The following is a 21345-nucleotide window of genomic DNA, read 5'->3' on the forward strand; positions in this document are numbered from 1 at the left end:
ATGTCAAAGATTCTGTAGTTTCAGAGCTTCAATAGTTCCAAGGGATGACTTATATTAAGACATTAACTACCCTATCAACTAAGTCATCCAAAATCAAAATAATGATAGTATTTTTGCATATAACAACTCAGATCTCTGTTGTAAACAATCTCAGTATCATTTAAAGTATAAATAAATGCATCTTTAGCTATTTTTACTATTACTGATCTGTGCATAAGATATAAATAAAAATAGTATGAATATTACATAAGTTCCATTGGGAGTAAAATGAGATATTAATTGTGATTACTTTCTCAATGCCTTTCCCCTCTCCTAAAAATGAAAATCAATAGGACCATTATACAAAATAGGATTCTAGAGGAAATTACAGATCCTATACTAAGACTTCAGTATATGTTATTATATTACTACTTCTACATAATCTTTTGCCGTTTATGAAAATCATTAAAAATTAATCATTGAAAGCCAACAAGAATTGAATAGATCCAGAGAAGAAATTCAATTTATAAGTAAATACAATTCTAAGTAAGTAGCCTGTGTGTTTTGGTAATATTATAATAACATAATATCTCTCCAAGCATCTAGGATTTAGTAGTACAATATATTTTAAGTAGGGGATTTGGAGGTTTATTCTACTCTCATTTCAATTAATCTTTTAATGTTCAAATAGTTTCCTAAAATCCTTTGGAATTTTGTAGTACTTTCTGTTCTTGTATTCCATAAGGAACCTCTTCTGACTTCCTTACTCCAGGCATCCCTTAACAACATCACATTATATTTGGAAATTGTTCAGACATTACATAGCCTTGTAGTTATAAGTGAGAGGTCTTAGAGGTAGATTGATCTGGTTTGGAATTCCTGTCCTCTACCAGCTGTGTAACTCTGAGCAGTTTCCTTAACCACTCTGAGCTGTTTACTCATCTGTATTACTGAAGATGATAGTACTAGTTTGAGATGTTGTTGGAAGAATAATAACATATGTGTAACTGGCACATGACCTTGGCTATTCATATTATTAGTGTTATCTCATATTTTGTTGAGACAGTAATCCAGGAAACAAGTTAGAAGAACAAATGAAGATATGTCCACAAGAGAAAGGCTTATTTATTCTACTTTGCCTCATTTTAAGTTTTAGATACACTATGAAAGTCCATGCAGGGTAGATTAATGACTTACGTTGTATAATGTGAAAAGCCTATAGTTGTGCCTCATTTTCCAGAATCAGTAAAGTGTGTTCTGATTCATCAAGTATAACATGGACATACTGATCAAAATATTATCCTCAAATAAATTTGAAAGCCATACTTAATATATAACCCAACTTTAACATTTTAAATGGAAATAATTTTTCTTCTAAATATCTACTGCTGTACATTTTAGATGCATCAAGATGTAATAGAAGTTGAAGGCATAAGATTTGGAATCTAGTCCTACCTTTGCAATTCAAACAAGTTATTTAATTCTACATTTTATACTCCTTCATCAGTTTAAGTGGGGGATAATGCCTCCCTGACTATTTGAAAATGAGTTTGAGATTAGGCAAATTAGACAGCCTATTTAAAGGTCTATTTATTTGTCTAATTATTTGTAGAAATTTTATACTTTTATACTTCATACTTTTTATACTTTTTTATTGATCTTTTATATTTTATGAAAGCCCTCCACAATAGGAATTACACTTCTTACAGCAGTACAGAAAAAGGCATAATGGCTGCTTGAAATTACATGAAGAGCATAGACTTTATAATGAGACCTGACTGCCTCTTCCTGGTCTCACTCCTTTCTGACTGTGTGATAATGGAGAAATGACTCAGCTTCTCATAGCCCCATTTCTCCACATAGATACTGACCTATTAAATGTCTTTTTTCACCTCAGAGTAAATCCTATGCTTTAAAACCCAGGTGCGTTTTAGACCTCTGTTTCTACCAATTGTGGGGATTTATGGGGATTTATGTTATGTAATTAAGGTATTGTTGAAAATGCTTTATAACTAATTTGTGCCTGTAAAAATCTTTGCACATATTCACATACATAGGTCCTTTGGAGGGATTGGTGTTCATTCAGTTTTTTGTTATTGTTCTAATCGTGTAGCTACTAAGATGAATATAACATTGTCCTTGTCCTCTGGGAGCCTACTGCCTATGCAAGAGATAAGTTAACTCCCACAGACGTAGAAGTAGTTACATTAGGGGTTACCCAGTGCTTTTGGACTATTTAAGTTTCACAAAACATTTGAGTATTGAATCTCAAATCATTTGATCATTAGTCTATCTAAAGTATGACTTGATATATTTTCATTTTACTGGCAATCTTAAACAGAGGAGCATACTTCAAGTTACCTTAATGAGCCTTTTTAACCATACCCTAATATCTGACTGTGGTGCCCTTATTCTGTTTCTATTTTGAGGTTTTTTTTGTTTTGTTTATTTTACATTCTTTTCTTTTCTTTTTTTTTTTTTTTGAAATTTTTTATTTATTTATGATAGTCACACACACAGAGAGAGAGAGAGAGGCAGAGACACAGGCAGAGGGAGAAGCAGGCTCCATGCACCGGGAGCCCGACGTGGGATTTGATCCCGGGTCTCCAGGATCGCGCCCTGGGCCAAAGGCAGGCGCCAAACCGCTGCGCCACCCAGGGATCCCCTATTTTACATTATTTTCAAATCATTTCAGTAATAGTTTCCCATATACCTTTACCAGATCCCCCAATTCTTAATATTTTTACCTACTATATTTGCTTTACCATTTTTCTTTCTATGTAATTAGTTTTTATGAATCGTTTCTTTTTTAAATTTTTTAAAAATTTTATTTATTTACTTGTAAGAGACACAGAGGGAGAGGTGGAGACACAGGCAGAGGGAGAAGCAGGCTCCCTAAGGGGATCCTGATGTGGGACTCAATCCCAGGACTGCAGGATCACACCCTGAGCCAAAGGCAGATGCTCAACCACTGAGCCACCCAGGTGCCCCTATGAATCATGTCAAAAGAAGTTTCTGTCATGCCTCTTTTACCTCTAAATACAAATATTTTATAACACTAAATATTTTTCCTAAGAACAAAAACATTACCATAATACAGTGAACTATATCAGAAAATGAATATTAACATAAAACTAGTATCAGATTAATCTGCAGACCTTAATTATATTATGCCAATTGCCCCAATAATGTTCTTTATGGGAAAAACAAAAATAGGTCCTTTGGCCAGTCCAGGATTTCACATTGCCTTCAGTCTCTTTTAATCTGGAGTAGCCCCACAGACTGTCTCTCATGAATGTGGCATTTTAGAAGAAAGCAAGCTAGTTATTTTGTAGAATATGTTTCAATTTGTCTTTGATGCATTGGCATAATTATTTTGAGGTCATACATTTTTTTCAATTTTTTTTTTAGTTGTGGCAAAATACACATAATGTAAAAATTTACCTTCTTAGAAACCATTTTTAAGTTTACATATCAGTGATATTTTTTCTAAAGATTTTATTTATTAGAGAGCAAGAGGGAGCCACAGGGAGAGAAGAAGCAAGCTCCTCCCAATCAAGCAGAAAGCCCATATAGGGCTCAGTCTCAGGATCATGGCCTGAGCTGAAGGCAGATGATTATTAGCCAACTGGGCCACCTAAGCACCCCTCCATATCAGTGGTATGAAGTACATTCATATTGTTGTGCAACCATCACTGTCACCCATCTACAGAATTCTTTTCATCTTTCATACTTGAAAAACCCACTGCAAACATTGTACTCAGTGGTGAAAGACTACAAGCATTTTAACCTACAGGACTCTCTTTAGCAAAGATTTTTTTTCAGGGCATCTGTACTGGTAATGAACCCACCCTCCACCCTGCCAGCTTTTGTTTATCTGGGAATATCTTAATTCCTCCATCACATTTGAAGGACACTATTGCCAGATACAGGGTTCTTGGTTGACAGCATTTTCTTCTTTTGGTATTTTAAATGTGTATCGATACACTGCTTTCTCACTTCCATAGTTTCTAAGAAACCTGTTGATAATCTTATTAAAGATCCCTTGTATGTAATGAGTCACTTTTTTCTCTCTGCTCTCAAAATTGTCTTTGTCTTTCAACAGTTTGATAATAGTGTGTCTCAGTGTGAATCTCCTTGAGTTCATCCTACCATGGGTTTGTTGAGCTTCTTGGATGTTTGTATTTAAGTGTTGTTGTGTTTATCAAATTTGGGAATGTTTTGGTCATTATTTCTTCAGCTATTTTCTCTGCTCCTTGATCTCTCTTCTGGGACTCCCATGATGTTTGTGTTGGTCTGTTTCATGGTGATCCAAGTTCCCTTAGTGTCTTGTCATTTTTCTTTAGTTCTTTTTTTCTATTCTGAGACTTAATCATTTCCATTGTCCTGTCTTCAAGTTTGTTAATTCTTCTGCCCACTCAAATCTGCCTTTGAGTTGCTCTAGTGAATTTTTCATTTCATTTATTGAACTTTTCCACTCCAGAATTTCCTTTTGGTTTTCTATCTTTCATTGATTTTTCTATTCTTTTGTAAATTTTCCCATTTTTTTTCATTTTGTTTGTCTATCTTCTTTAGTTCTTTGAACGTCTTTAATATGGTTGTTTCAAAGTCTTTGTCTAGTAGATCATACCAGGTTTTTTCAATTTTTTTATTTTATTTTTTTATTTTTTATTATTTTTTTACCAGGTTTTTTTTTAAAGGCAGTTTCTTTTTTTCTTCCTTTGAATAAACCACACTTTACTGTTTCTTTGCATGCCTTTGGATTTCTTCACTGAAAACTGGATGTTTTACCCTTATGATGCTATAACTCTGGAAATCAGATCCTTCCCCTTTCCTAAGGTGCTGTTTTTTATTTTTACTTTTTTGTTGTTTGGGGGGATTTTTAATTGTTGTAGACTATCTCTCTGCCAAGAATCAGTCTGCAGTATAAACTTAAGGCCTTCCTCAGGCCTTTATTGGGGGTATGCACAGTCATATTCTAATTTCCCTTGTACATGTGACTGCTTTTGAATATCTTAGGTTTCAGTGTCTGACTCTCAAAGGGAAAACAAAAAATGAAATGGTGCAAGTAGATGCTTGCCTTCTGGACGTCACTGCAACCAGAGGGAGAGGGACTTGTATCAATTATGGGCAGCTCAATAATGGCCATGGTCTCTTTGTCTGTACCTCTGTGATCAGAAGCAGCAATGATCCCCTATATTTGGAGGATAATTTTTTTGTTTGTTTTTGCGTTTTTTTGGTCTTCCTGGCTTGTGCAAGTTTTGTGCCAGCTGCTCCAGGAACGCTTGCCCAGCTAGCTGTTACAGGGCAGAGGAGTGGGAGTTCGATAGCTGCTATTGTGCCAAGAACTGAAATTGACTGAATTAACCACAGTTTATCATCTAGTATTTCCCATGGAAGTTGCAAGCCTTCAATAGACTAGTCTGAAATTCAGCAGAATTCCAAAATAGATAAATCACATAGATTCTGGCAATGCGGTTATTATCTAGGTGACGAATTTGTGGAGCTTCCTTTTCTGCCATCTTCCTAGAATCCATCCTTTTTGTTTTTATATTTGCTCTAATTACATTGATTCCCTACGTGATAGCATTTAACTTTTAATGCAGTGTGTCTCAAATTAGAATCCAGGATGTGTTCTCTGGGGTTTGTGAGTTCTTCATATGAAAAACACTTGTTTATTATTTAGTAGGGAAGAAGGAGACAGACATTAAACAAATAACATAATGAAACTTTGATAAATGGTTAAGAAGGAGAAATACAATGCACAGCATAAAAGCATTTTCTTAACTCCTAACTTTGGCCCGTTTTTAAATAACTGGATTTTAGAATTATTTTATGTGTTTTTTTTTTTTTTTATATAATACTGCTTTCTGAAATTCTTTAAGGATGCTGCAGTGTGTTACAGCCATAATCCCTATGAGGCCCATTATTAATGAAATGGAATAGTAAAAGTTGGATGAGCAAAATTATGTTTGTCTTCTTTTAAAAAAAAAAAGATTTTATTTATTCACGAGAAACACAGAGAGAGAGAGAGAGGCAGAGACACAGGCAGAGGGAAAAACAGGCCCCACGCAGGGAGCCCGATGTGGGACTCGATCCCGGGTCTCCAGGATTACGCCCTGGGCTGAAGGTGGCACTAAACTGCTGAGCCACCTGGGCTGCCCTGTTTAAGTCTTCTTACTGATATTTGGTCAAATTCTTTAGGGGTTTGTTAGTTCCTCTTTCTGGAATATCCCTGTCCCTTTGCTAACCCCTGCCCACAAATCTGATTGTGTTATAGGATTTCATTATTGTTCTAGTTGAAACATACACAATGGTAAATATATGATAATAGATTAACAGTAGATTTCTGTGGTTTACAATAAATTTTCCTTTGTATTTGCTGGATCATCACATAGTCGTCCTCTTAGGTGAAGGCATGTGTTGCTGTCTCTTTATAGATGGAGAAAATGAGTTTCAGTAATGCTTGTGACTTACCTATATACTATATAGTCAGAGTTACTGAATAGTACAGTGAGATAGACGCAGCACTAGAACCAAGTCATTCAGTAGGTGTCACTTGAAGCAAGGTTCAGGGGAAGGGGTTTTTCATTTGAAGTAACTTTCAAGTAGATTCTTCTCAAGTCCTGTTGTTTGATTGACTCCTAAGCAGAGCTGATAATTTCATGTCACCTGTTCTGCTACCTACTGTCCCAGTCACAGATCCCAAGTCTTAAACTAGCCAGATGTTCAACTGTTTTAGTGCTCTTTACCTCAGCTATTTGAGGGTAGTGCTTTCTGTGGGCAGATCTTTGTGTGTCACTCTTCTTTAGAACTAAGTAGCCTAAATAGCTTTGTTGCTAGGGCACTTTTTTTTTTTCTGAATTATGTATCATATCCTCCAAACCCATTCAAATTGTTCTATCCATTTACTTCCTACCTCCTCCGAATTGGAGAACTAGGGAGTATTACTTTGTCAGATACCATTTCTGTATTTTGTAATACAAGAACTTAGAAAATCACAAGCTTTTAAGTAAGTATAGTTTATTCCAAGTCAAATGTTCTGATTCTATACCTGCTAACACAGTCTTAAATATTTTTATCTTTATTTTAGACAGCTAAACCTGAAACAGATCATGCCACTTGAGCTTCATATAAATAAATAAATTTATTATGAAAATTTTCAAAAATACTTATAGGTAGAGGGAGTAGTACAGTGAACTCCTCCCATGTATACTTATCACCGAACTACAATCATTAACTCACGTGCATTCTTAAGATCCATAATACCTCCCATTCCTGACTTCTCATGGCCATTATTTTGTTTTGAAGTAGATTTAATGCTTTATATTATTTTATTTGCCTATATTTCAATGTCAAATAGACTTCTTATATAACTAGAATCAAAAGATAACTTCTATAAAATTATGATTAAAAAAAACAACTTTTTCCACTGTATGTTTGGTAATAAATGGGCAAAGGGAACCCAAAGACTTCATTGCCATAGTTTTCGAGGAATATAACTTGCTTTGTAACTTTAAGTACCCATTCCTTTCTTGCTGTCCTCTGTAATTGCTTAAACAAAATAAGGTGAAGTTGTGCCATTGATTTTTATAATGATGTGACAAAACATGAGAGACTCCTAACTCTGGGAAGCGAACAAGGGGTAGTGGAAGGGGAGGTGGGCAAGGGGATGGAGTGATGGTGACGGGCCCTGAGGGGGCACTTGAGGGGATGAGCACTGGGTATCGTACTATATGTTGGCAAATCTAACTCCAATAAAAAATATATATATTTTTTAATTTTAAAAAAGAAAAGACTTCTAGGAAATGGAAGTTCATAGGGCCTGAATCTAGCTCACTTTTCCCCCACCAAGAGCAGAGTCCATTAAACCTTGTTCCACTTTATGTATGTTAAATAGAGTCGGGTAGATCTGTGGACATTTTATCAGCACCAAAAATCCCCCATGCCATCAGAATCAGAAGACCCTGAGTTTAAAATGACCCAGAAAAGAGTCTTAAAAAGTATATATTAGGACACCTGGGGGTGGCTATATATTAGGATACATGGGGGTGGCTCAGTGGTTGGGTGTCTATCCCAGGGTCCTGGGATTGAGTTCCACATCAGGGTTCCCCCCAGGGAGCCTGCTTCTCCCTCTGCTTATTTCTCTGCCTCTGTGTGTCTCTCATGAATAAATAAATAAACATCTTTAAATTTTTTTTTAATTTTTTTAATGATGTGAGATATTATCAGTTTGAGGAATCTATAGATCATTGAATAATTTCAGATATTCATAAAATGTCAAATGTCTGCAAGTTGACTAATTTTACTTAAATAATCTTACAAATAGTATTTATATTATGTTAATTGAATTTAAATTAAAAAAATTTTTAAAGCAATATTTGTATTTATTAGGTTCAGTTTTCACTAAATCATTTGAAGATAGATTATTACATTCAAAGGTAGGACCTGCATATAAAGTAGTTAATGTCATGTTTGCATTATATAATAATGTATATATAATAATACATATTGATGTATATATATATAATATATAATAATGTATATAATATTCTCATTTTTAACCTGCTGCTTCATGTAGCCTAAATGCATATAATTATTTAACCATGCAACTGTGTTGTCTTTAAGCATTTTATAGTATCATCCAGGTTTAATACTTAGCTAAATATAGTGTAAAACACTTGAACCTTTTAGAAAAGCCCATACACTTCAAGAAAATTGTTATTTTGTATGTTTCTTTCATACCGTTATTTTTTTTCAGACTGTTTTTATGTATAATTCCTTAGTTAGTTGGAATAGCAGAACTTATTAATGTTTATAAACATTTCTCCTAAAATTTCTTTAAAGGACAGTCTTTTTTTTGATTCTCTGAAAATGTCTTTTGATATGGTACTTTCATACTCTTAAATACACAGGAGAAAGATAATTTTGAGGGGGATCACATCAGTTTTCTGATATGTTCTGATATGTTTTTTATTTGATATTTATTATATTTTATTCTTAAAATTTAATTTCACCTATATAATAACTTTCCAGTAAAACCAGAAGACTAAGCTTCCTTCAATCCATACTTAATCAGACATGTATTATTCTACTTGTTTTCTTGTTTTGCCTTTTTTTTTTTTTTTTGAGCATTGTTATTCTGTGAGTTGTCTAGAATAAAAGGTAGAGAGCAGTAATTGGAGCTGAAAATAGAATTTGTTTCTGGGAGATAAAAGATTGGAATCTTTTCCATGGTATCCTTGAGAATAGATAAAGGTAATGATTTCTGAGCAATTTGGGAAGCATTCTTATGCAAAGAATATTTGTGGACTTTTTAAGAAGGCTGTTAAACTTTAAAATCTTAAGAAAATTGTGTCTGTTTTCGCAGAAATAATTTATTTTTCAAATGCAAATTAAATGTAACTGTTTATGTCTGTTTCTTTTCATCTGATGCTGAAAACTGGAATCCTTGATTAACATATGGAAAGCTCATAAAATTATAAAAAGTATAATTTAAGAAATAGCAAATCTTTCATTTGCTTCCAACATGTGTGAACATTGATATGCAATGTGTCAATTTTCCTGTTAAGCTAACACATTTGCAATTCTTTTCTTTAAGGCAAATCCTCCTCCAGTATTGGTCAACACAGATAGCTTGGAAACATCAACTTATGTAAGTTCAATTTCTTCCACACATTTAAGTAATTCTGCTTTTCCTGTTCAGTTTTGATACATACACAAAGATCACAGCTTCATTTTCTCTAATACATTGTACTCGTGCTGTTTCACTGCTCTGTTAATTATTAAAGAAGGTAAAGCAATACTGTCCCTTTCTGGTGGTTTTTTCCCCATACCTGTATAAAGCAGAAATGTTGAAATAGAAATTTATGACTTATTTTTAAATTAAAATGATTAATTTTCACTAAAGGCTATCGCTGACTAATGGTCACTTACACAGTGCGATATGTCCAGTCAGTTTAGAAATCTAGTTGATTGACTAGAATTTTAGTATCCAGGTTTATATGTACGTTCAAATGTTAAAGTAGTTATAAGTTCATATTAAAATGATTAGTGCTTCTTTATAAACTTACTTTGTTAAAAAGCCCTTAAAGATAAGCAGCTAGAACAGCAGAATCTAATCTAACATTTTTTACTCCAAAGGAAAATGCCTTTGGAGATGTTGAAGTAGTAGTAGGAGTTCTCATGCTTTTTTCCCCCCCCCCCCAATCAAATGGTACATAATTTTATAGACTGTAAAAGTACTTTTTTCCCATTTTTGAACATAGTTGATTTCAATGTGTACTTTAAAACATTGCCTAATCTGGGACACCTGGGTGGCTCAGTGGCTGAGCGTCTGCCTTTGGCTCAGGTTGTAATCCCGGAGTCCTGGGATTGAGTCCTGTATCAGGCTTCCCATAGGGAGCCTGCTTCTCCCTCTGACTGTATCTCTGCCTCTATGTGTGTGTCATAAATACATACATACATACATATTTTTAAAAAATAAAACAAAAACATTGCCTAATCCAAGGTAATGAGGACCCTTAGGTTTTCTTCTGAGAGTTCTGTAGTTGTAGCTGTTAGACTTAGATCTTTGATCCATTTTGAGTTATTTTTATTCTGGGAGGTAAAGGTCCAACTTCATTCTTTTGCTTGTGGATACCAGTTGTCCTGTCCCATCACTATTTGTTGAAAAAACTTCTTTCTATGTTGAATGGTCTTGGCATCCTTGTAAGAAATCAGTTAGTTATAAATACATGATTTGGGGCACTTGGATGCCATGGTCAGTTAAGCATGCAACTTTTGATCTTGGCTTAGGTTATGATCTCAGGGTTGTGAGATTGAGCCCTGCGTCTGGCTCCGTGCTAGGTGTGGAGCACGCTTAAGATTCTCTCTCCCTCTCCACCTCCCCCCCACACCAGCCCCACTCACGTGCACTCTCCCTCTCTTTAAAAAATAAAAATAAATAAAAATAAATAAATAATATGGATTTATTATGGATTCTTAATTCCTTACTAGTGATCTGTATGTGTATCCTAGTGCCAGTACCACATAGTATAATTTTTGAAATCAGAAGGTATAAGTCCTGCAACTTTTTAGGTTTGTTTTGGCTATTCTGGATTCTATGTGTTTTTATATGAATTTTAGGATCAGCTTGTCAATTTCTGCATGCAACAAAAGAACAGCTAGGATTTTGATAGGAATCGATTTGAATCTGTAGGTAAATGTGGGCAGTGTTGCTGTCTTATGGATATTATGTCTTCTAATCCATGAACACAGGATGGCGTTTCATTTGTTTACAACTTTAATTGCTTTCAATAATGTTTTAATTTTTAGTGTACAAGTCTTAGACTTATTTCATTTAATATTTATTCCTTAGTATTTTACTCTTTTAATGCTATTGTAAATGGAATTGCTTAATTTTATTTATGGATTTTTTTATTGCTGATGTATTGAATATACTGGATTTTTAAGAATTCATTTAGAACTATAATAGATTTTGGGGCATCTGTGTGACTCAGTGGTTGAGTATCTGCCTTTGGCTCAGGTCATGATCCCGAGGTCCTGGGATTGAGTCCCACATCAGACTCCCCACAGGAAGCCTGCTTCTCCCTCTGCGTATGTCTCTGCCTCTCTCCCTCTGTCTCTCATGAATAAATAAATAAAATATTTTTTTTAAAAAAAGAAGAAATATGATAGATTTTGATCTTCTATCCTGAAGCCTTACTGATCTCATTAGTAGTATTTTTGTATAGATTCTTTTAATATTTTTACATAAAATCATGCTATCTGCAAATAGTTTTACTTCTTCCTTTTGTAATCAAGATGCATTTATTTTTGCCTAATTGCTCTGACTAGGACCTCCATTACAGTGTTTAATAGAAGTTGCAAGAGCAAATATCCTTGTCTTGTTCCTGATCCATGGAGAAAAGCTTTCAGCCTTTTACTATTAAGTATGATGTATTATACTCAGTATAGTATTAATTGATATAATTTCATTGGCATTGGGGTTGATTCTGTCTCTCTGCATTCCTGTTCTTTTTTTTAAAGTAGTGAAAAAGGTTAAGGGAAGACAAAGTTAAAAACAAAAATTCTAAGTTCTTACTGGTTTTAGTAATAAGATGGAAGTAAAGTAATATGTTGAAATCTCATCTTTTTTTTTTTTTTTTTTTTTTTTTTATTCGAGAGAGAGGCAGAGACACAGGCAGAGGAAGAAGCAGGCTCCATGCAGGGAGCCTGATGTGGGACTCAATCCCCGGACTCCAGGATCACGCCCTGGGCCGAAGGCAGACACCCAATCACTGAGCCACCCAGGCGTCCCTGTTTGTCTTTTTGTTTTTTTCTTAAGACATACTACAAATTACTGATGCTTAGAAAAATTCATTCAATTTGACTTTTGTAGTTTTCTTACATACTAAAAGCTTCTTCACTTTTTCCATATGTGATATAATTGATTACTCCTTATAATTTTAAATCAACATAAATTTGCTGCTCATTATTTAGTAAAATCTTATAAGTAAATTCTTTTGGGGTTAATACTTTGTATTTAGTTATGTTAATTTTTCATTAGGAAGAACATTTTCTTCTCAATACATTTTTATTTTTAGATTCTTACCTTGTGATGGTATAGACTTTGAAACTTTTAATTGCCTGAGATTATGCATTAATAGGAACTATGAGTCACATGAATGTTGATAGAATATTGACTTTCAATATATTAATCTTATAGTTAGAAAGGAATTACTGAATTGAACCTAAACAATAAGGAATTAGTAAATTGGGCTTCTTTTAAAATCTTCCTTTGGAGAAGTCTTATACTGATTAGGTAATAGAATTCTGTCCTGTTTAAATATATTGGTATAGGCTAATGAGGAAATGAAAATATTTGGGCCTATAAGGGACTGAGGATATCTGTGTCATAAATTTTTCTCTATTTATGGCATGCATATATATATATATATACACACACACACACACACACACATACATACACACACACCCACAATTAAAGCAAATTGTATTAAAAAGAAAAAATTTGTACAACTTAAAAATTCATAAGTGCTATTCCAGTATACTAGTAATAGTTGTAAATGAGTCCATTAACTCTTATCAACAAAATATAAAATACCTAGCAATCAGCTTAACAGGAAATTACAGTTTTTAGTAAGAAAACTATAAAATTTTACTGATGGCATTAAAGAATACCTAATTGCAGGAAGATAATGTGGAGATCATCATTTTCCCCAGATGAATCTCTAACTTTGGTGTAGTATCCGTTACAGCCTCAAAAAAGAGAGCGAGTGGGGGGGGGGGCAGGAAAGGAGATGGGGAAGGGAGAAAGAAGGGATGAGAGAAACAAAAAGGAAGAATTTTAGGATTTAGTTTCTTTTGCAGTAGCCACATTTCAAGTGCTCAATAACCATATGTGGGCAGTGACTCCTATATTGGATGAGGCAGATTTAGAGAAAATTTTATCATCACAGAAACTTCTGTTGAACTGTATTGTTGTATAAAAAAGTAAAAAGTCCGGGCACCTGGGTGGCTCAATCGGTTAAACTTCTGCCTTCAGCTCAGGTCATGATCCTGGAGTCAATTAGGATTGGGGAGAGCGTGCTTAGCGGGGCTCTGCTTCTCCCTCTGCCCCTGCCGCTCCCTGCTTGTGTCGTTTGTCTCTCTGGCTCACACTCTCAAATAAAGTCTTTGAAAAAAAAAATAAAAGAAAAGTAAAAACTCAAGTATAGTCAAGTAAAATTTAAAATAAAAGTAATTGTGAGATATTTCCCTACCGGATAATAAAACATATTATAAAACATCTGTAATTAAAGCAGCATACTTATGGTCCAAAACTGGATAGATCAATGGAATACAACTTACTTAAACATATGTTGTATAATCTGACTTTTTTTTTTTTTTTTTTTTTTTTTTTTTTTTTTTTTTTTGGTGGTTAGGTTTCTTTTAGATTGATTGCTCTTAGTTACAGCTCCGTAGGGTTTTTTCTCCACAAACGTTAGGACTTTATTTTTTTAATATTTAGGAATTTACCACCTGTTCTTAAATGCCTTTGTAATTTGTGCTTTTTACCCAGACTACTGCCATAACTTCCTCACCAAATTACTTTTTTCCAATTGCTCTCCATTTCTGTTCCATACTATCATAGTTCCTTTTCTGGAAAATCTGTTAAACCTACTTGATGCTCAAAAACTTTCAAGAATATTCCTCATTGCTTAGTACCTTTCACAGGCCCCAGTTTACTTCTAGTTTCTGCTCCAGCTTTGATCCCCTACACAATCCCATTTTGCTTATGGGCCTAAATTTAAAAGCTAGAAAATATTAACAATGACAGTTCTCAGGAAGTATTCTAGATCTACTCTCATATTATTAAAGAAGAAAAATTATTTTGTCAATAATACGTTCATTTTGCCTGAAGATCAGTCTCCTTGGGTTTTATTCCCATGCTAAGTCTCACCCTCTCATGCTAATTGAGAGTAATAAACCTTATATAATATAAATAATACATCAGGCAAGCATTTCATTCCTATTGGAAGCCACATTTTGTAACAATACAAAAGGAAAACTAAGCAAACTATCCATTTTGTAGTCTTGCTAAAAAACATTGCCATATTGCTGTTGAAAATATTATACCGCATTGTTCAGGTTTTTTTGTTTTTTGTTTTATTTTCATTTTTACTGTTACTGAAGTGATACCTACAAAGTAATTTTTGGTTTTGGTAATTAATGTACTCTTGGTATTTTGAAGCCCAGTTTGAATATGTTTAATGTTGTTATTACATTGTCTCTATATCTGAAATTATCAGGAAATTTCAAGTTATTGAAGGTTCAGCAAATAGTCATTTAAGGTCCATATGGTCTTTCTACCTTTTTATAATCCCTCTATGTTACCTGAAATCCTTAGCAGATCTTGATGACTTAGCATTAAATTAAGCACCAAGCACATTTCCCATATACTTACCATTCAAGAAGGCCTAATGGTGAAACTCAAATTTCTTATAGATCATAAGGTACAGAAATTTGACTTATTAACACCAAAAGGGCCATATAAGCATAGTTATGTTGAAATGTTCTCCAGAATAAAATTTCAGAGTATTTAGAAACAAACACATGAATAAAAATAGAGCCCAGTGTAGCAGCTTTGGGATTTAGCCAAAGCCATGTGCTGAAGAAAATTTATTAACTTTAATGGATGTTTTTAAAAATAGAAGAGTAATCAGCATAAATGAATTGGGTGTTCAGCTCAAAAATCTTTAATAAAAAGTCTAAAGAAAGAATAAAGAACTGATAAAAATAAAAGCAGAAAGTAATAGCATAGAATGTGATAGATTAATCAGTAATATTAAAACTACTTTGATAAAACAGACTTTTGGCAAGTCTATGCAAAGAAAAATAAAGATGATCAGATAACCTTTACAATAAGAAAAGTGGTATAGCTGCAGGTATGGGTTTTATTTTTATTCATGACAAATGACTTCCAGTCAAGTTGGTAGGAATTCTAGATGCACAGAAATCTGTTAAAGGTTGGGGAGGGACAGTAAAATATCCCATAAACTGAAAAGGCACTTGGAAACCAGAAAACAAAGCAGGCCACGCCATACAGTTTACAGAATTTTATTCAAGGTAACTTACTGACTAGGGGAGAAGTGGGTGAGGGACTCGGATTTTTGACAATCCATGGCAGCTGTATGGCTGTTCTCCATAAAGTCTGGACCTTAGTTCACAGATTTTCTAGGACGAAGGGACTTGCAGAGGGCATTGTAGTGAGATCAAAGGGCTCATGTGCACCTAACTGACTACTAACCTTTAATTATATCTTGTGGCACCACCTATACATCAGGGAGAGAAAAGACTATAATCCCTTAACAGATTCATGGTAGGCCAAAGCAAGCCTTCCCACATCTAGGTTTTAGTGGGCATTTCTAAGGTATGTATATTAATCTCCAAGGGGCATGGAACTTGTGGCCCTGAGAGGTCATCAAGTGAACATATGAACAAGACAAAGGGCCAAAGATGGAGTCAGTATTGTCAGCACTCATACAAAATGAAAGATTAAAAAAATTACATGTGTATATATATGTATCATAACATAATCTCAAAAACAAGAAGAAAAGCTATTTAGATGAGAAAGGAAACAAAGTAGCAATTGGGTTTGAATTGATTAATGCCAAGAAAACCCCAAAAGATGGGCAGCCTGGGTGGCTCAATGGTTTAGCGCTGCCTTCAGCCCAGGGCATGGTCCTGGAGACCCAGGATCAAGTCCCATGTCGGACTTCCTGCATGAAGCCTGCATTTCCCTCTGCCTGGGTCTCTCTCTCTCTCTCTCTCTCTCTCTCTCTCTCTCTCTCTCTCTCTCATAAATAAATAAAATCTTGGGAAAAAAAAAAAAAAGGCAGCCCGGGTGCTCAGTGGTCTAGTGCCGCCTTTTGCCCAGGGCCTGATCCTGGAGATCCCGGATCGAGTCCCACATCAGGCTTCCTGCATGGAGCCTGCTTCTCCCTCTGCCTGTGTCTCTGCCTCTCTCTCTCTCTCTCTCTCTCTCTCTCTTTCTCTCTCTTCTGTGTGTGTGTGTGTGTCTCTGTCTCTCATGAATAAACAAATAAAATCTTAAAAAAGAAAAGAAAAACGAAACCCAAAAAGAGATGAATTTCAAAAGCCCTCAAGAAAAAACTCCTAAGCCCTAAACTGGACCTGAATTATGGGTGCTTTCTTTTACAGTATAGTGAAGAAAAAGCAAAGTAGCTTACATAGATGTCATTATTCTGTTGATTCAGAATATTCAGAATATTGCTGTATAACAAACCACTCTGAAACTTCAGTGGCTTAAAAAACAATTCATTATTTCTCATGATTTTCTGGGTTAACTGGAAGGTTCTTCTGCTTCATATTGGCTGGGACACTGGAAAAGGCTGGAAGATCCAAAATAGCCTCATTCATGTGACTGGCAGTTGATGCTTGTTGCTAGTTTGGAGTGCAGCTGGGACTTTTGGCCAAGGGCCTTAATTCTCCTTCATTTGAATCTTCTCATGGGCTAGTTGATCTTCCTCACATTATAGCTCCTAATTTCTAAGAAAGTACCTTCTAAGACAAAGGTATATATTACAAGGTATCATATGACCTTTAGAAACCACACAGCATCATTTGTGCCACATTCTTTTTAACAAAGTTCATCTAGGACCTGCCTACATCCAAGGGAAGGATAAATAGATGACATCTCTTGATGGTAGGATGATTTCGTCATGTTGCAAAAGAGCATGTAGGATGGAAGAGGGGAAGCATCTAAAGAAATGTAGTTTATCACAATCCCTATATGACTCCGGTATTTTGTACAGCTTCATATCAGAAACGTTAAAGCAATGGGGCATGAACCTAGATTAATCCAGTCCCAAGGATTATTTACCTTTCACCAATGGCCTTCACTGTGAAAATTACTGCTTCCAGGAGGGAATAGGGAATAAATTGGAAGTTGTAAAATAAAGTGCTTGTCTATAAGATGTGAGCAAGAACTTGAATGAGGAATCAAATTTGAAGATGGAATATATAAGTGAAATTTGTGACAGAGGAAGCATTAAAGTAAGAGGTGGGAACTTACAAGATATGCAAAGGAAGGGGCAAGTCATTTAAATTTGATGGTATGTAACGCTCATGAAAAAGTGAGTTATATCTTTTAGGAATGAAGCTAAGTGAAAGATTGGGGTCAGTTCATACAGAGCCTTGTATGAGAGTTTCTGAAAGTTTTAGAGCAAGTCTGTTATTAGACATGGCCTTCAAAAATATTCATCAGTGTAAACTCTTAACACGTTAGAGTTATTTGGGCAGCAGAGAATACTAATGTAAGAGATTAGGTAGGTTACATTGGCACTTGTCCAGAGAAGATTAACAAAGGCTTCAATCAGGGTAATAAAGATGAGAATGAAGAGGTGATGGTTTTCAGAAAAATTGAAGTATTCGAATCAGTGAAAATTGGCAACTGATTATATGTGTGGATCCAAGGCAGTGAAAAGAGTTTAAGTTCCATAATATAAAAAGCTGTATGTACCCTTTCTGTATTTGAAAGTCATAATATCATGAACGTCAGCTCATTACTCATATTTGTACTCTTCTATTCCTTGAAAATTTTATTTAAAATTATTTAAAATGAAGCCAAATTATATGATTACTAGCACATTTAACAGGTTTGCATTAATAAAGTCATACAAAAATATAATGTCTTGACATTTCAAATTTTATACGCTAAATTTCTATGCTACTTCTTTTCTCCCCCATTAGGTTAATGGCACTGATGCAGATTATGAATATGAAGAAATCACACTTGAAAGGGTAAAAATTTAATTATCTTATATTTTTAGGCATAAATCTGTTGCTAAAGAATTCTTTAAATATACTGCTCTTTCACATAGAATTCAAGAGAAAAAAGATTTTTCAAAAACAGAACCATGTAATATTAGTTTCTTTTAGAAGTACCCATATTATAATACTGTGGTATTTTTAGAACATGCTGCTTTTCTTTAATAACCTTGTTTTAAAAAAATAAACTTTTTATTTGAAATAGTTTTAGATTTACAGAAAAGCTATACCAGAAATTTCCATTTATTTTGGCCTCAGTTTTGCCTATTGTTAACATCTTACATTACTAGAGTACATTTGTTTCAACTGATGAACCAATATTGACATATTACAATTCATTAAAGTTTATACTTTATTTGGATTTCCTTAGTTTTTATGTTTTTCTCTTTCAGAGTCCTAGAATACCACATTACATTTAGTTATTTATTTTTTATTTAGTTATTTATTTGGTTATTATTTATTACATTTAGTTACCATATCTCCTGGTCTAACAGTTTCTCAGATTTTTGTTTTTAAATTTCATTTTTATCTTTGATATAAAACATTATTGATTTAAAGCATTAGTATGCTAGTAATATGCTTATTGTTAACAGTTTTCTTCTTTAGCAAAGTGATAACCCATGGTTCTAGTGGACAAGGTCCTATTGATAATTTATGTACTCCCCCAGACAAAAATAACTTAAGGGTACGATTTAGATTTGTGAATTTTTCTGAAATATTTACCCCTTAAGAGTATCTGCATTTAGATGATGATGTATTTCAGTAATGCCACCTTGTCTGATGAGCGTTTTTAAGAAATGAATTGTTTCACACAAGAAAATTGCCTAAGTAACTGAATGTTTAAGACTGAAATTCTAGATAACTAGATTAACTTCTGTGTGAAGCCACAGTGGACTCTGAGTGGAAATAGACCTGAAAGGATCTTTTATATGTATACTAGATCTTTGTTGCCCACTATCCAAATTTGGGTTACCTGTTTAAGTAAAATAGGTTAATAACTCTCAAGTGTAATATTAATGTAGTATACATATTTTAATATGATATTTTTTCCAGCTTTATTGAGATATAATTGATATATAATTAACTTTTTATCTTACTCATTTTTCATTCTTTCCCAGTGCCTTTTAAATTCATTTAGCTTAAAAAATTTCATTTAGCTCAGACTGGACATTTTTTTTTTCTTACTTATAAAACTTGAGTACCAGGAATTGGAGAGATGTTGTTAAAAGATAAAAACTCACAACTAGGAGATGGATTGATTTCTGAAGATCCTAATGCACAGCATTCTGATTATAGTTGACAAGACTAGATTATATACTTAAAAATTGGCAAAAGGCTAGATCTTAAATATTCTCACCACAGAAAAAAATGACAATTATGAGACATGATAGAGATGTTAGCTAAAGCAATAGTTGTAATCATATTGCAATATATAAATGTCAGATCAACACATTGTACACCTTAAATTTATACGATGTTATATGTAGATTTTATCTCAATTTGTAAAAAAGCAAAGAAAAAATCTTTGAGTACCTGAGTAACTTGGTAACATGACACAACTTATTGATTCTATTACCAAATTCTAGTAACTCTTAAAGAGTTTAGACCAAAAAAATTATTTTTTTTTTTTTTTTTTTTTTTTAAAGATTTTATTTATTTATTCATGATAGTCACAGAGAGAGAGAGAGAGAGAGGCAGAGACACAGGCAGAGGGAGAAGCAGGCTCCATGCACCGGGAGCCCGATGTGGGATTCGATCCCGGGTCTCCAGGATCGCGCCCTGGGCCAAAGGCAGGCGCCAAACCACTGCGCCACCCAGGGATCCCCAAAAAAATTATTAAAATAGAGTTTTAAAATACATCATAGTAGAGGGAATGTTTAAGCTATTTAATATTTAACAGTTACCAGTTTAGATTTATCTGCTTATTCAAGTTGCCTAAAAGCCAGAGTATAGAACATTTTTGCAAAAACAAACATTTTTTAATACCATTGATTAGAACAATTGTCTTTAAAGATTTTTGGTAGCAGTAGAACCTTTTCTTCAAAGAAAATATTGTTCAGAAACCCAGTACGTGAAACAAGTAACAAGTAGCACCTCTTCGGCAAAATTGATTTTGTTAACAAGAAAACTCACCAGTTGGCTTCTCAGGTTGAACTTTCGGAATTAAAAAATGCCGTTTGCTCTCCAGGTATCTTGGTTAAACATGTCAAGGATGATGACTTTTAATAGATACAATTTGGTCATTTTAAAGTCAGCTGATGGAAAGGTTAGTAAAAGAAAAGTAGCACCCTCTACCCCATTTTTAAAAGGCTGAGATAATGTTAGTTTTACCTACTCAGAAATAATTGTACCAGGAAGATCACCTCAGTACTTTTCTCCTAGGAGACATTTGCCTTACCAAACATGAGTGAGATACATTCTAAAAGAAAGAGACCTAATAGTGACCTTGCAGAGGGGTGACTGATCCAAGTATGATCCACATACTTTACTTCAAAAGAACTTAGTACTTACTCAGAAGTAATGCCTTTGAATTCTACATAGAGAAAAAAAAAGAGCTTTCCTTATATTTCTTAATTTAGAATTTTCATATCCCCTATATATACACCTTTATAAATGTGTTCCCATGTTATTTACAGTTCCTAGGTCCTAAAATGACTGGAATCTATCAAGAAAGGTAATTCATATTCAGGCTTAATTTTTTTTTTCCTTTATCTCTAGGGAAATTCAGGGCTTGGTTTCAGTATTGCAGGAGGTACGGACAACCCACACATTGGAGATGACTCAAGTATTTTCATTACCAAAATTATTGCAGGGGGAGCAGCTGCCCAAGATGGAAGATTACGGTATGTTTTGCATTTAATGTTGTGATGGTGAATATACCTTGTATATTTTTCCTTAGGCAGATGGAACCAAGGCATCAATACAAATAAGCACTATCATAATAACCAACATAAGGTAGATACTCTAACAAATGAGACAATTGTACACTAAGCATTGTTTCCCTCTTCATTTAGGAATTTGATATTATAA

At 34.1% G+C, this 21345-nt stretch overlaps 1 protein-coding gene across 33 annotated transcripts in view; it reads left to right on the plus strand.

Annotated features, from left to right (window-relative positions):
* DLG1 (discs large MAGUK scaffold protein 1) overlaps nucleotides 1–21345 on the plus strand; it is a 237583-nt gene that overhangs the window by 118322 nt on the left and 97916 nt on the right. For all 33 annotated transcript variants that reach the window (XM_072812020.1, XM_072812003.1, XM_072812016.1 and 30 more), the window contains 3 exons: nucleotides 9581–9634; nucleotides 18238–18288; nucleotides 21034–21158. In XM_072812020.1, coding sequence (XP_072668121.1) covers nucleotides 9581–9634; nucleotides 18238–18288; nucleotides 21034–21158 — 230 coding nt within the window. The remainder of the gene's footprint in view (nucleotides 1–9580; nucleotides 9635–18237; nucleotides 18289–21033; nucleotides 21159–21345) is intronic.

The sequence above is a fragment of the Canis lupus genome, chromosome 35, assembly GCF_048164855.1.
Source record: "Canis lupus baileyi chromosome 35, mCanLup2.hap1, whole genome shotgun sequence".
NCBI classification, from domain to species: Eukaryota; Metazoa; Chordata; class Mammalia; order Carnivora; family Canidae; genus Canis; species Canis lupus.